Source organism: Ranitomeya variabilis, chromosome 7 (assembly GCF_051348905.1).
Source record: "Ranitomeya variabilis isolate aRanVar5 chromosome 7, aRanVar5.hap1, whole genome shotgun sequence".
In the NCBI taxonomy this organism is placed as follows: domain Eukaryota; kingdom Metazoa; phylum Chordata; class Amphibia; order Anura; family Dendrobatidae; genus Ranitomeya; species Ranitomeya variabilis.
In genome coordinates, this window is record NC_135238.1 from 77,906,975 (window position 1) to 77,921,970 (window position 14,996).

The 14,996-nt window shown below is 45.5% G+C and overlaps 2 protein-coding genes across 10 annotated transcripts in view; one reads left to right on the top strand and one right to left on the bottom strand.

Annotated features, from left to right (window-relative positions):
* Window positions 1-1,240: 1,240 nt before the first annotated feature.
* LOC143786098 (hemoglobin subunit alpha-B-like) lies at window positions 1,241-4,022 on the bottom strand. The gene is made up of 3 exons (XM_077275321.1): window positions 3,866-4,022; window positions 2,255-2,459; window positions 1,241-1,458 (listed from the first exon to the last, which is right to left on the bottom strand). Exons 1-3 carry the CDS (start codon window positions 3,958-3,960, stop codon window positions 1,330-1,332), a joined length of 429 nt encoding a protein of 142 aa, XP_077131436.1. The 5' UTR covers window positions 3,961-4,022; the 3' UTR covers window positions 1,241-1,329.
* Window positions 4,023-9,319: 5,297 nt separating this feature from the next.
* The window catches only part of NPRL3 (NPR3 like, GATOR1 complex subunit), a 72,701-nt gene continuing 67,024 nt past the window's right edge, over window positions 9,320-14,996 (top strand). For 3 of the 9 annotated variants that reach the window (XR_013218237.1, XM_077275307.1, XM_077275310.1), the window contains exons 1-3: window positions 9,355-9,570; window positions 13,208-13,337; window positions 14,659-14,728. Coding sequence is in view for 6 of the 9 variants with exons in the window: in XM_077275307.1 (XP_077131422.1) it covers window positions 13,220-13,337; window positions 14,659-14,728 (188 nt within the window). In the remaining 3 variants the exon portion in view is untranslated. Of the gene's footprint in view, window positions 9,571-13,207; window positions 13,338-14,658; window positions 14,729-14,996 lie in introns of all 9 variants that reach the window. The other 6 variants (XM_077275316.1, XM_077275309.1, XM_077275313.1 and 3 more) reach the window with 6 other exon arrangements.

Consider the following 14,996-nt stretch of genomic DNA (forward strand, 5'->3'; position numbering starts at 1 on the left):
TTCAATAGCAACCATTGGTTTTGGGACCTTGAGGGAGTGACAGAGGAGAGATCTTCTGCTGTCACTCCTTACATGCCATGGCACACACTGACGACACTGCTTCCTCCCAAATGCTGTGTCAGTAATAGCCACAGCGAGTAATCAGTGACAGATAGTGGCAGCCCCACTCTTATGATGGACTGACTTTGCACATCCATCCACTTGTGGTTAATACCTGACCCAATTAACAAGCCTTGCAATATGATTTAAGGCCTGTTTAGATGAGCAGGTAATCGCGGACGAGCTTTCATTAGAACATTTGACTAATATTGACTTGTGTAAGAATGCTGCCAATCACCCGACAAATAAGCAAACGCTCGTTAGTCAGGTGACCGGATCATTAATGTGCATACATCCTGTGCCAATAATAACGATGATGTTCTTTGTATATGTAATACTCGTTAGTTAAACGACTGCGGACCGGCCTGTGTAATAGCCTAATAGCCGATCGGCAGTCATTTGCCGTTGACTTGTCCAAATGGACCAGAGTGCTAAGAACCTCAAAACAGCTTTCTGCAGAAGGATCATGTTGGTTTGGTAAATGGATTGTCTGTTGCCCCTCAATCCCACATCAGACGTAAGCGGTGCCAATGATATTACAGCTCCACATACCTACTGAGATGCAGGAACAATCACCGTGTATTGTGCGCTATGCCTGCCAATCATGCACTTTTTTTGGTATGTTATGTGGGGCCGTAATGCTACCAGCACTGATCACCTCTAAAAAAAAAAAAAATAAATATTTGAGAGGTACAAGACAACTCCTTTAACCCCTTCAGTACATATGATGCACGTATATGCCATATAACACATTTGTTATTGTTGTGTTCATAAAAGTCTGATCTATCAAAATATAAAATAAATTAATCTGATTGGTAAATGGCGTAAATAGGAAAAAAATGAAATGCCAGAATTACATTTTTGGACGCCACATTACAATAAAATGCAATCAAAACATCGTATCTACTCCAAAATATTATAATTAAAAACGTCAGCTCAGGGCACAAAAAATAAGCCCTCACCCAGCCCCATATCCTGAAAATAGAAAATGTTACGGGTCTCGACAAATGGTGACACCAGCAACATTTTTTTTTTTTTTTTTTTACAAACTTCCCATTAAATCCCATCTTCCCATTAAATCCTACAAGGAATTTCAGCAGAAATATTTTAATTTTTGATAAAAAAAACTCATAAAGTCGGGTTTTTGATGTAATTCAGATTTTTATTGTAACATCAGACCCTTTCCATTTTGAAATGAAGTATTTCTCAGACTGATATTGACCCGCTTGTTCATCTGTACTTGGAGCACAGAGTAACAGAGACAGAAGACAGGAACTTATCAAATGCAGCATGGGCAGCTGGAGTGAAGTCACCGGGGAAGTGAATGGCCAGGACAACCAGGATGTTGTGACAGAGGAGCTAAAAGAGAACACACAATATTAAAGTTAATATTTAGAAATAAAAAAACCCATCTATTTCTGTGAATAGACCATTTGGAATAGTACAACTCCGTATACTATACAGCTCTGGCAAAAATTAAGAGACCACCACATCAAATCCCTGTCATGGGCAGCCCAATCTCCAGACCTGAACCCCATTGAAAACCTCTGGAATGTAATCAAGAGGATGATGGATAGTCACAAGCCATCAAACAAAGAAGAACTGCTTACATTTTTGAGCAAGAAGTAGTGTGAAAGACTGGTGGAAAGCATGCCAAGACGCATGAAAGCTGTGATTAAAAATCAAGGTTATTCCACAAAATATTGATTTCTGAGCTCTTCCTGAGTTAAAACATTAGTATTGTTGTTTGTAAAGGATTATGAACTTGTTTTCTTTGCATTATTTGAGGTCTGAAAGCACTGTTTTTTTTTATTTTGACCATTTTTATTTGTCAGAAAAAAAATACAAAATGTATTGCTTGGAAATTCGAAGACGTTGTCAGAAGTTTATAGACTAAAAGAACAATTTACATTTTACTCAAAAATATACAGTACCTATAATGAGAAAAATCAGAAAAACTGAACATTTTGCAGTGGTGTCTTAATTTTTGCCAGAGCTGTATATTCTAGTATGAAATATACCTCCCAATATGCCACATGTGGTGGTGTATAAATCATTAGATGACACATAAGTTACATACAAGCGTAATGCTGAGATATAAGGCACAGCCATCACTAATTTTTCACCCAGAAAAATCAGTAAAATAATATCTCACGTCAAAGTTTCCGGGATCCACTCTCAGATGGAATGCATGCAGGTCACTCAGGTCGCTGAGGGCATTATCCATGTCATCCAGATGATGGCTAGCTAAACCAATGGCATTAAGGATCTTGGTTCCCTGTTGCTTAAGATCAGCAGATCCAGCTTCCAGGTTCATCTTGCTAAAGTATGTCTTAGTCGAGGGGCAACTCTTGAAAAGTCTGTAAAATACAAAAAGTTGTTATGCTAATGATGAATCGTAGAATAATCACTTTATATAGTGTCATCTGAAAAAGACAAACCTATATTAATGGGTTGCTCCCAAAAAAATCAAGTTATTACTTATCCAAAGGATACGGGACCAGTTCTGATCGCTGGGAATCAAGCCACTAGCACCTCCAGCAATCAAGAGATCAGGGCTTTCCAGACATTCTGAATGGAATGGAGGTGCGCATGTTCACCTTCCACTCCATCCATGGGACTGCCAGATATAGCTGAGCGCTGTACTCAGCAGTCCCATAGACAATAAATGGACTGTAGGGCGGGCATGCGTACCTCCATTCCATTCAGGACCAATCTCAGGATCGCTGGGGGTCTCAGCAATTTCTCCACGATCCTTGGGTTGGGGATAACTTTATATTTTTTTTAGAATGATCCTTTATGTATACAAACTAAATGTCTAAGTTAGTAGAAGCTTCCATAAAACTTGGCATTTACAAAAACTAATAAAATATAATAAAAGTCTACGTGTGTCCACCGCACATCACTTAAAAAAAAACTGGCTCTGAATCAGATTCTTACAGTAAATAGGGGCTTGATCATACATGGCAGACAAGGTGTGCAGCCTAACCCCACCATGATATTACCAAGAAATGTGGCAACTATATTGACTTGTTCTATTGTAAGTAGATATATAGAGCCGCTAAAGAAAAGACTTAAGCCCTTAAAATTCAGCCAGATGATGGGAGACATCACAGACATAGACAACAAAAACTTGGTAAGTAAGCACTAATTCCTCACTAAAGCTGGATTCACACATCCTTAAGGTCCGTAATCGAACCCCAATACCCAGCCCTGGCGAGGGTCTCCTGACCTGAACTACCAAGCATCAAACAAGTAGTTTAGGTCTCGCTTGGATATGGACCATATATGAGTAAAGTGCAAATCCATCCTTTTAGGGGAGAGTCGGACGGCTGTATAACTCAGACGATGATCGCAACGCAATGCTCGGACTGACCATCAGCTCTCCTGACCCGAGCATGACAGCTGCATATAAATACATGGCGTCACGCTCCTGTCAGGAGATCCACCAGCCAGTCCAAGCATTGCGTTGCGATCGTCTGAGTAATACGGCCGTCTGACTATCTTCTTATAAACGCAATGGCATAAGCCATTAAATGTATAAAAGAGCAAACTGCCCCTTTATCTAATAGGATGAGCGGCTTCAATAATAATCACCTATTCCAAAATTACTGTATGTAACGGTTACTGCTAGCAATAAAAGGTTTTTCTGCATATATGGTATATGCAGAGAAAAACTAAACCTTTTACTTGACATTGCTGTTGTGTGTATGTATACTCTGCATTTTTAAGGCACTTGGAAAACAAAAAGAATCAAAAAGCCCACCTGTTCAAGGCTTCAGCCCCCAGAGCATCAACATGGCCAGAAGCTTTCCCCCAGAGAGTGGCAATGCATTCCCTCTCTTTAGCGTTGAAAGGCATCGTTCCTGGATCCCCCGGGTGCGGTCAATATAAAACACTGATGTTTGAAAGTTAATGAAATTCTAGTTTCTTGGGGTTTAAATATGTATGGGCAGGTCCCTTGTGCCATCACTGGTCACTAAACGTCTCCACCCAATTTATTAACATCTGCTTATCAAATGTTCTTAAAAAAATCATTACTGGGTGTGCTGGTGATCCAGACTGCACAACATGATGACATTTCATCTTCAATTGCCATATTACTGCTCATAAGACTAATCGCAGCTAAAATCATAATGTGCGCTCGGAAACCTACATTACATTAACGCTATGTTATAGGTTTTCTAGTAATATATTGAGCCTCCGGTGCTAAACACATTTTATGCAAAGCGTTGTAAAACATTTTAAGGGGCAAGTTAAATGTCTAAGATTCGTATATAATAATATTTTAGGACATAGAATAGGGGAAAAGGGGAATAGTTAATAAATAACATTTAGCTTTACATCAGCATCATTTTTTAAATAACCTTTTTTGAAAGGATGTTAGAAGGGTTAAAAGTTTAGCTGCCATTTTTCATCTTTTCAACAAAATTGACAAAACCTGTATTTTTATGGACCACTTCACTTTTGAAGTCACTTTAAGAGGGCCTATACGTTAGTAAATAAGTAAATATAAAAAAAAACATACCCCAATCTATAATCTGCACCCCTCAACATATTCAAAATTATATTTAGAAAAATTGCATTAATGCCTGTAAAGCAACTAAAGGATTAACAAACTGGAAGAATAAAATGAAATGAAAATAACTGTATTTTTTACTAAAATGTTGTTTTATCCCCAAATTTTTCTTTTTCACGAGGGTAAAGGGAGAAAATGGACAACACAATTTGTTCTGCAGTTTCTCCTGAGTATGATTAGGTGGTGGAAACTACTGTCTGGGCGCACGGCAGGGCTCAGAAGGTAAAGAGCACCATTTGATTTTTGGAGTATAAATTTGGCTGGAATAGATTGCAGACACCATGTCACATTTGCAGAGCCCCAAAGGGCCTAAACAGTAAAAATACCCACAAAAAATGATGCCATTTTAGAAACTACAACCCTCAAGGAATTCATCTTGTCGTATGATGAGCATCTTGAATTCACTGTTGTTGCACTGAATTTTAGAATTTTGAAAATGAATGATTACGTTTTTTCCATGAAAATGTAGTTTTAGACCCAAATTTTTCATTTTGACAAGGTGACAGAAAAAAATGAACCCCATGATGAGTTGCGCACTCTCTTGACTACGCCAATATCTCATATGTGGTCACAAACTACTGTTTGAGCAAATGAAAGGACTTGGAAGGGAAGGAACACTATTCAACTTTTGGAGAGCAATTCTTGCTAGAAAAAAAATGTGAACTCCATGTCAAAATAAGAGAACTCCTAAAGTGACAAAACAGCAGCAGAACTTTCCCCTCCAAGTGACCCCAATTTAAGAAACTACACCTCTTGAGGAATTCATTCATTTAGGGAAGCGGTGAGCATGTTAACCCCACAAGTGATTGACGGAATTGTATAACATTGGTCTGTGGAAATGATAAATTACATTTTCTCAACTAAAATGTTGTTTTAGCCCCAAGTTTTAAATTTTCAAAAGAGACAACAGGAGAATATAGACCACAAAATGTGTTACACAATTACTTTGGAGTTCTCCAATACCCATATGTGGCCAGAAACTACTTTTCAGGTACAGTGAAAGTCTCAGAAGAGAAGGAGCGCATAGGAATAGTTTTGGTGGTCATGTCACAGCAGACCCCCCCATAAGTGATAAGTGACTCCATTTTACAAACTACACCTCTCAATGGATTAATCGCTGAGTACAGTGATCATATAGACACCACAGGTGTGTCACATAATTTTATGCCATTGGGCGGTAACAAAATAATAATAATTTCATTTTTAACACACAAATTTTGTTTTAGCCCCAGATTTTCCATTCTCACAAGGTCAAATAGGTGAAAATAGCGTCATATTTTGTTACACAGTTTCTCCTGATGGTGGCAATACCTCATCTGTGGCTCTACACTAATGGTAGAGCTCAGGAGGGAAAAATTACAATTTGACTTTTGTAGAGCAAATTTTCCTAGAATAGTTTGATGAGCCCTTAAATGCCAGAACAGCAACCCCTCCACATCCAGCCAAGTGACCTCTTTATGGAAATTATACCCCTGTGGGAATTCATCAACAGATGTAGTGTAGATTTTTACTCCATATTTGCTTTCGAGATACAAACCAAAGATTGCATGTTGCTCAGTGAAAATGGCAAATATGCCATTGTAGTGCTCGTTCACGGTAGTGCCCGTACATTGTGCATGGCTTGTGCTACTGAAGACACGCTCCCTGTAAATCAAGTGGGCTCTCCTCGGTAGAGTAATGCCAAACGTGACATGTCGGGGCTCAGCAGGAGGGAGATATTAGGATTTAGAAGAGCATAATTTGCTTCCTGAATGAAACTTAGCTTTTGGACTAATTGCTGCAACATCTATACTAACGCCGGGATCACACACAGCGAGATACGGCCGAGTCTCGCAGGTTAAAACCAAGCTCTGGCGCCGGCACTCCAGAGCGGAGCGTGCGGCCGCACAGCAATACATGGAGCTGAACGCTCTGCTCTGGAGTGCCTGCGCCAGAGTTTGGTTTTAACCTGCGAGACTCGGCCGCATGTCGCTGTGTGTGATCCCGGCCTAAGGGGTAGAATGGAAAGGTTACTAGAAGGATGGAATGGCGCTATAAGGCTATGTTTACACAGATCTTTCAAGCAGAAATTGTTTCAAGAAACTCTTATTTTCTGGAGTATTTGGAGTTTTCTTTTCCTTAAGAGGTTTTGAAAGAATTTTTAAAATTCTTGGAACATTTTTTTTCCCTGAACAGATTTTTTGCAGCCTTTGGATTTTGGATTAGACAATGACTGGTTTGGAGAGGTTGTCTTCAGTATCCGCTTCAAAGTAGTGAAGAACTTTCTCCCCCACCCACCCACTCTGGAGCTCTTCAAACTCTCTGTGGGAGGGGAAAGAAAAAACTTGATGGGGTTTGTTCCCACAACATTTCTGCTCTGCTGTTGCAGCAAACAATTTTTTTCTGGGTAAAGCCGCTGTAAGAAAATGCTGGCAGTGTTTTTCCTGAAGCAGCGTCACTGTTCTTTTCCTACTGTCCTTTCTCTATATTTGACCCTATAGCTGCCCAAAGATTGAACACGTCACTTGTTTTAACCACTTAAAGGAAACCTGTCACCCCCCCCCCCCCAGGCATTTGAAACTAAAAGAGCCACCTTGTGCAGCAGTAATGCTGCATTCTGACAAGGTGGCTCTTTTAGTTATTGGTGCTGTAACTGCAGAAATAATCCATTTTGTAATTCGTCCCAAATACCTTTCTTCAGTCCTGGAGGCAGGCCTTTCCCCCCCTGCTGCAGACGCCACACAGCCGTCATTCAAGTCTTCTTGGCGCAAGGCGCTGCCTCCTCAGCGCTGTTTTGAAATCTGCCGGTGCCTGCGCTCTTTTGTCATGCCTTGGGCAGGCACAGTGTCATGTCGGACGCTGTTCAGACCAGGTCGTTCGAAAGACAGCGGTAATTCCGCTTTTGACCACTATGTGCTCATTGGCGTCGGCTAGATTTTATCTAGCTGGTCCGGGGTTAATTTACCTGATGCTCGGATTGGAAGCTGGGCCATGCCCATTGCCTTTAAATAGTTCTCCTGAACATTGGGCGTCGCCGATTATAGCTTCTGTCTTGTGCGTTGTTATCTCGGTCTGGAGTGGTGAGCTAGTAGTTGGAGTATCGTTGCTGGTGGTGTATTTCCCTTTGTCTTATTTACTCCGTCCTATATTTGTATTTATTTTGCCCTGCGCATTTACTGTATATTTTCCGTTATCCTTGTCTGTTCTACCTGTGGGTATTGGTGTATGATCTTTTCACTGGGTGGTGGGCGGTGGTTTCAGCCTAGGGTTGAAACAGGAGACAGGGCGAGGGTCGAGGCCTAGACATGCACACCATCAGTGTAAACTCTAGGTAGAGGGTCAGTCAGGATTTCCCTAGTCTGAGGGAAATTGCAGGGGCCCGGGTTATTAGCTCTTACCCACCTAGTCTCCCCGTGACACACAGTGAGCGCTACCTGTCCTCTGTGCTCATATGCAGTCTAGCTGACTGCGCCTGTGCGGCCGCCCTGCCTGGGAATCCTAGCCCCGCAGTGAGAATAAATCAGAAGACACTTCGGGGCTGGGATTCACAGGCAGGGCGGCCGCACAGGCGCAGTCAGCTAGACTGCATATGAGGACAGATGGGCAGCGCTCACTGTGCCTGCCCAAGGCATGACAAAAGAGCGCAGGCACCGGCAGATTTTAAAACAGCGCTGAGGAGGCGGCGCCCGGCGCCAAGAAGACTTGAGTGACGGCTGTGTGGCGTCTGCAGCAGGGGGCGAAAGGCCTGCCTCCAGGACTGAAGAAAGGTATTTGGGACAAATTACAAAACAGATTATTTCTGCAGTTACAGCACCAATAACTAAAAGAGCCACCTTGTCAGAATGCAGCATTACTGCTGCACAAGGTGGCTATTTTAGTTTCAAACTCCTGGGGGGGGGTGACAGGTGCCCTTTAACGGTTACCAAATTCTGAAGTGGTCAAAAGTAGCACCAGCTTATTCCTGACACGGCTCTGCCGGTGATTTGACTGGTTTCTGCAGCGGCTCTTTACTATGTCACCTATTAGGAGGGCAAACGCCGCCCGAAAAATGAACTAACCTCTCCCGGATTCCCTATACTGAAGCAGATAAGTAACTAAAGACAGAAAATGCGCAGAGTAATGTGGCTTTGACGTTGTTGCGCGTTACATCCATAGCTTGAGGCAGATTCTGTCTAAAAAAGACACAGTGTGCACAAGGCTGCAGAAACTATTCAGGAAAAAACCTCTTCATGGCTATGTTCATGTTCACACCAAGATTTTTGAGGAGTTCATAAACCAACAGTTTTCCCCATAGAAATCACTATAAGAAAATGCTCCTTTTTGGGGAGTTATTCGCCACATTATCTTGTGGACCCCTAAATAAAAATGATTATGTTGCATCATTTTCCAATTCCATGATGGAAAAGATAGAAAATAATCATATCCTCATCATAAAATAGTAAGATATGAGGATTTAAGGGGGAAAGCTGCAGGCATCGCTCTGCCATTGCCCTCATAGTGAGTTGGCGGCCTTTTTCTTGGAGCCCACAGGCGCTGAGTGCAGGAATACACAGAACTACAACTTTCCCTCTAGCGCTCACTAGAAGGGGAGACAAGAAACAGGATTGGCAGCAGAGTGAGCCAATCGCACCTCTTCTATCATATTGTAGGCAATCTGTGTGGAGAGCTGTGATTGGCTGGAAAGTGCACAGGTAGGCGTGGCTACAATCTGTGTTTTGTGAGCTTTCCGTGCGTTTCCGAGCTCGGTGCTCGCCGTGTGCAGCCGGTCAGTGTAATAGCGGGGCAGGACGGTACCGACACCAGTGTGCAGCACGCCCCCACACTGCAGGAGGAGGGACGTTTCCTATAAGCCTGGGGTTATGGTCTCCATGTAATTTCTGCTGGTAGGAGCCAGTGCTGGGGCTACAGCTCAGGTGGGCGACAAACATGGCCGCTCTGGGACAGGCGTGATTAGATCATTGCAAATAAACTACCATTTACCTGAAAGCTTACAGGCGGTGTGGGTGTCATAGGAAACGTTGCCGATTCGTGTGCTGATTTGTTCGCACCGTTTTTGCAAAATCCGCAGGTAAAACGCACTGCAGATTTACCGCGCATTTCCTACGTTTTTTGTGCTGATTCCTCCTGCGGATTCCTATTATGGAGCCGGTGTAAACCGCTGCGGATTCCGCACAAAGAATTGCCATGCTGCGGAATAAACAACGCTACGTTTCCGCGTGGTATTTTCCGCTGTATGTGCACTGTGGATTTGGTTTTCAATAGGATTACATGGTGCTGTACAACTCATGGAAAACTGCTGCGACTCCACAGCAAAATCTGCAACGTGTGCACATAGCCTTAGTAAGCTGGTGTGCAGACATCCTCCTTATGGTGTTACCCATAGCAACTAATTGTGCTCCTGGTTGCTGGGAGCAACTGCAACTGGCTCAGTGTATGAGGGTGTCTCAGGATAAATGCGTTGCCCTAATATGAGGCCCTGCAGCTGTCTCCCCTGCTGTGCGCTCGCCGTCACCCTTCTGGGCGACATTTCTGCTGTGCGCTCGCGGTCTCCCTTCTGGGCGACATTTCTGCTGTCGCCCTTCTCCCTTCTGGGCGACATTTCTGCTGTGCGCTCGCGGTCTCCCTTCTGGGCGACATTTCTGCTGTGCGCTCGCTGTCGCCCTTCTGGGTGACATTTCTGCTGTGTGCTCGCTGTCGCCCTTCTCCCTTCTGGGCGACATTTCTACTGTGCGCTCGCGGTCTCCCTTCTGGGCGACATTTCTGCTGTGCGCTCGCTGTCACCCTTCTGGGTGACATTTCTGCTGTGCGCTCGCCATCACTCTTCTGGGCGACATTTCTGCTGTGCTCTCGCCGTCACCCTTCTGGGCGACATTTCTGCTGTGCGCTCGCTGTCTCCCTTCTGGGCGACATTTCTGCTGTGCGCTCGCCATCACTCTTCTGGGCGACATTTCTGCTGTGCGCTCTCGCCGTCACCCTTCTGGGTGACATTTCTGCTGTGCGCTCGCTGTCTCCCTTCTGGGCGACATTTCTGCTGTGCGCTCGCTGTCTCCCTTCTGGGCGACATTTCTGCTGTGCGCTCGCTGTCACCCTTCTCCCTTCTGGGCGACATTTCTGCTGTGCGCTTGCTGTCACCCTTCTGGGCGACATTTCTGCTGTGCACTCGCCCTCACCCTTCTGGGCGACATTTCTGCTGTGCACTCGCCCTCACCCTTCTGGGCGACATTTCTGCTGTGCGCTCACCGTCACCCTTCTGGGTGACATTTCTGATGTGCGCTCACCGTCATCCTTCTCCCTTCTGGGTGACATTTCTGCTGTGCTCTCGCCGTCACCCTTCTGGGCGACATTTCTGCTGTGCGCTCGCTGTCTCCCTTCTGGGCGACATTTCTGCTGTGCGCTCGCTGTCACCCTTCTCCCTTCTGGGTGACATTTCTTCTGTGCGCTTGCTGTCACCCTTTTCCCTTCTGGGCGACATTTCTGCTGTGCGCTCGCCCTCAACCTTCTGGGCGACATTTCTGCTGTGCGCTCGCTGTCGCCCTTCTCTCTTTTGGGTGACATTTCTGCTGTGCGCTCGCTGTCGCCCTTCTCTCTTTTGGGTGACATTTCTGCTGTGCGCTCGCTGTCGCCCTTCTGGGTGACATTTCTGCTGTGCGCTCGCTGTCGCCCTTCTCCCTTCTGGGCGACATTTCTACTGTGCGCTCGCTGTCTCCCTTCTGGGTGACATTTCTGCTGTCGCCCTTCTCCCTTCTGGGCGCCATTTCTGCTGTGCGCTCGCGGTCTTCCTTTTGGGCGACATTTCTGCTGTGCGCTCGCTGTCTCCCTTCTGGGCGACATTTCTGCTGTGCGCTCGCTGTCACCCTTCTCCCTTATGGGCGACATTTCTGCTGTGCGCTCGCTGTCACCCTTCTGGGTGACATTTCTGCTGTGCGCTCGCTGTCACCCTTCTGGGTGACATTTCTGATGTGCGCTCACCGTCACCCTTCTCCCTTCTGGGTGACATTTCTGCTGTGCTCTCGCCGTCACCCTTCTGGGCGACATTTCTGCTGTGCGCTCGCTGTCTCCCTTCTGGGCGACATTTCTGCTGTGCGCTCGCTGTCACCCTTCTCCCTTCTGGGTGACATTTCTTCTGTGCGCTTGCTGTCACCCTTTTCCCTTCTGGGCGACATTTCTGCTGTGCGCTCGCCCTCAACCTTCTGGGCGACATTTCTGCTGTGCGCTCACAGTCGCCCTTCTGGGCGACATTTCTGCTGTGCGCTCACAGTCGCCCTTCTGGGCGACATTTCTGCTGTGCGCTCGCTGTCGCCCTTCTCTCTTTTGGGTGACATTTCTGCTGTGCGCTCGCTGTCGCCCTTCTGGGTGACATTTCTGCTGTGCGCTCGCTGTCGCCCTTCTCCCTTCTGGGCGACATTTCTACTGTGCGCTCGCTGTCTCCCTTCTGGGTGACATTTCTGCTGTCGCCCTTCTCCCTTCTGGGCGCCATTTCTGCTGTGCGCTCGCGGTCTTCCTTTTGGGCGACATTTCTGCTGTGCGCTCGCTGTCTCCCTTCTGGGCGACATTTCTGCTGTGCGCTCGCTGTCACCCTTCTCCCTTATGGGCGACATTTCTGCTGTGCGCTCGCTGTCACCCTTCTGGGTGACATTTCTGCTGTGCGCTCGCTGTCACCCTTCTGGGTGACATTTCTGCTGTGCGCTCGCTGTCACCCTTCTGGGCGACATTTCTGCTGTGTGCTCGCCGTCACCCTTCTGGGCGACATTGCTGTGCGCTCGCGGTCTTCCTTTTGGGCGACATTTCTGCTGTGCGCTCGCTGTCTCCCTTCTGGGCGACATTTCTGCTGTGCGCTCGCTGTCTCCCTTCTGGGCGACATTTCTGCTGTGCGCTCGCTGTCACCCTTCTTGGCGACATTTCTGCTGTGCGCTCGCCATCACTCTTCTGGGCGACATTTCTGCTGTGCTCTCGCCGTCACCCTTCTGGGTGACATTTCTGCTGTGTGCTCGCCGTCACCCTTCTGGGCGACATTTCTGTGCGCTCGCGGTCTTCCTTCTGGGCGACATTTCTGCTGTGCGCTCGCTGTCTCCCTTCTGGGCGACATTTCTGCTGTGCGCTCGCTGTCACCCTTCTCCCTTCTGGGCGACATTTCTGCTGTGCGCTTGCTGTCACCCTTCTGGGCGACATTTCTGCTGTGCGCTCACCGTCACCCTTCTGGGCGACATTTCTGATGTGCGCTCACCGTCACCCTTCTCCCTTCTGGGTGACATTTCTGCTGTGCTCTCGCCGTCACCCTTCTGGGCGACATTTCTGATGTGCGCTCACCGTCACCCTTCTCCCTTCTGGGTGACATTTCTGCTGTGCGCTCAGTCACCCTTCTGGGCGACATTTCTGCTGTGCGCTCGCTGTCGCCCTTCTCTCTTTTGGGTGACATTTCTGCTGTGCACTCGCTGTCACCCTTCTGGGCGACATTTCTGCTGTGCGCTCGCTGTCGCCCTTCTCCCTTCTGGGCGACATTTCTGCTGTGATCTCTGTTACCGTGCACTGACGATTGCTTGTACTTTGCAGAATTCAGAGACGATGGGCGAGAACACCAGCCCTATAAGTGTCATCCTGGTGAGTTCAGGAAGCCGTGGAAATAAGCTGCTCTTCCGCTATCCTTTCCAGGGAGCTCCAGAGACACAATCCTTACAGACAAGTGAGTGCATCTCCTACAGTAAAGTCTGTGTACACAGTTTGTTTTATTGTTCATTTGCACCAAAATGCAAACTTATACAACTTTGTAAATACAGCCTAAGGAAAGGATACAAAGTATCCAAAACACACCGCTCAAAAGAGGTAAATATGAAAATGAAATACATTTTATTTAAAATAGATACATATTAAAAGAAAACATCAATCGGGTTAAATATGATTCATGTAAGAGGGATCAAAAAAAGGAGGAAAACTACTCCAAGTAAGAATTGGTGGCAGAGCGGAGTAATATCAGGCTGTGGGTAATGAAGGAACAGAGTAAGTGAGCTCTAAGTACCAGGGATGGCAAAATGGTAAGCAAATATGCATATAATGTAAACCATAAATAACCATTTAGTCAAACCACATGGAAAGGGATGTGAAATAAAACTTACCCATAGTGCAGCTAAACGCCCGTCCACAGTACCACAGACATCAACCAGATAATATAGATACAATTGATAATACTCAATGGGGTTTGCATGGATATATGGCGAATACTTGCTGGATGTATGGCAGATACTTGCTGGATGTATGGCAGATACTTGCTGGATATATGGCAGATACTTGCTGGATTTATGGCAGATACTTGCTGGATTTATGGCAGATACTTGCTGGATATATGGCAGATACTTGCTGGATATATGGCAGATACTTGCTGGATATATGGCAGATACTTGCTGGATATATAGCAGATACTTGCTGGATATATAGCAGATACTTGCTGGATTTATGGCAGATACTTGCTGGATATATGGCAGATACTTGCTGGATATATGGCAGATACTTGCTGGATATATGGCAGATACTTGCTTGATATATGGCAGATACTTGCTGGATATATGGCTTTCTGGACTGGTTCCACCAGTAAGTCCTGTAAGACCATCCAGGAGAAGATAATGTCTAATCCATGAAGTGAGATACATAAGCTGTAGGCACGCCAGCATTTCATGGAGACCTCATGGACAGACAATTGGCATGCAGATTACACACATCCTGCGACGTTTTGGGTGCGGACTTTTTTCAAGCTTTCAAAATCTCGCTGTGATGAAGGGGTTAAACAATAGTTAGTTTTCTGATGACATCCCCTTTATTAGTTGGCAAAGGATATGCCTTCTACTAGTTCCCCTGTTGTATCAGACTGCTTGCCTTTTCTAATAAGACCCTTGCATGATGCAATGACATTGTGACCGTACGACTCCTAAAGGTTACCATTTACTTTACCAAGAGTCACATTTGTTCCAAACTGTTGTATTTTTCAAAGACTAACTGAAGACTTGTTCTAGGTAATCCAAGAAGCTGCTATGCCTTAAATAACACTGGGGACATTGCTGAAGATCCTGATGGAGACTCCAAGTACGATATTAATGCTACATTAAGTATACATGCAATGTTACATTCTACCGTATCCTACATGTAAAGCACGGCACAGACGCATTATCTGTCAAACTAGATTATTGTGACGGCTCCTGAGCCAGTTTCATTTGAGCCTTTCTTCTCTTGATCCACCATCAGTAGTTATTGAAAAAGTTGGTGGCTGTGTTTTATGTGCCACAGTGTCAGCTGCGATGCCCATGACCACTGGCATTGACTGTTAATGGCCGTGCAATGCTTTCAGTAAAGC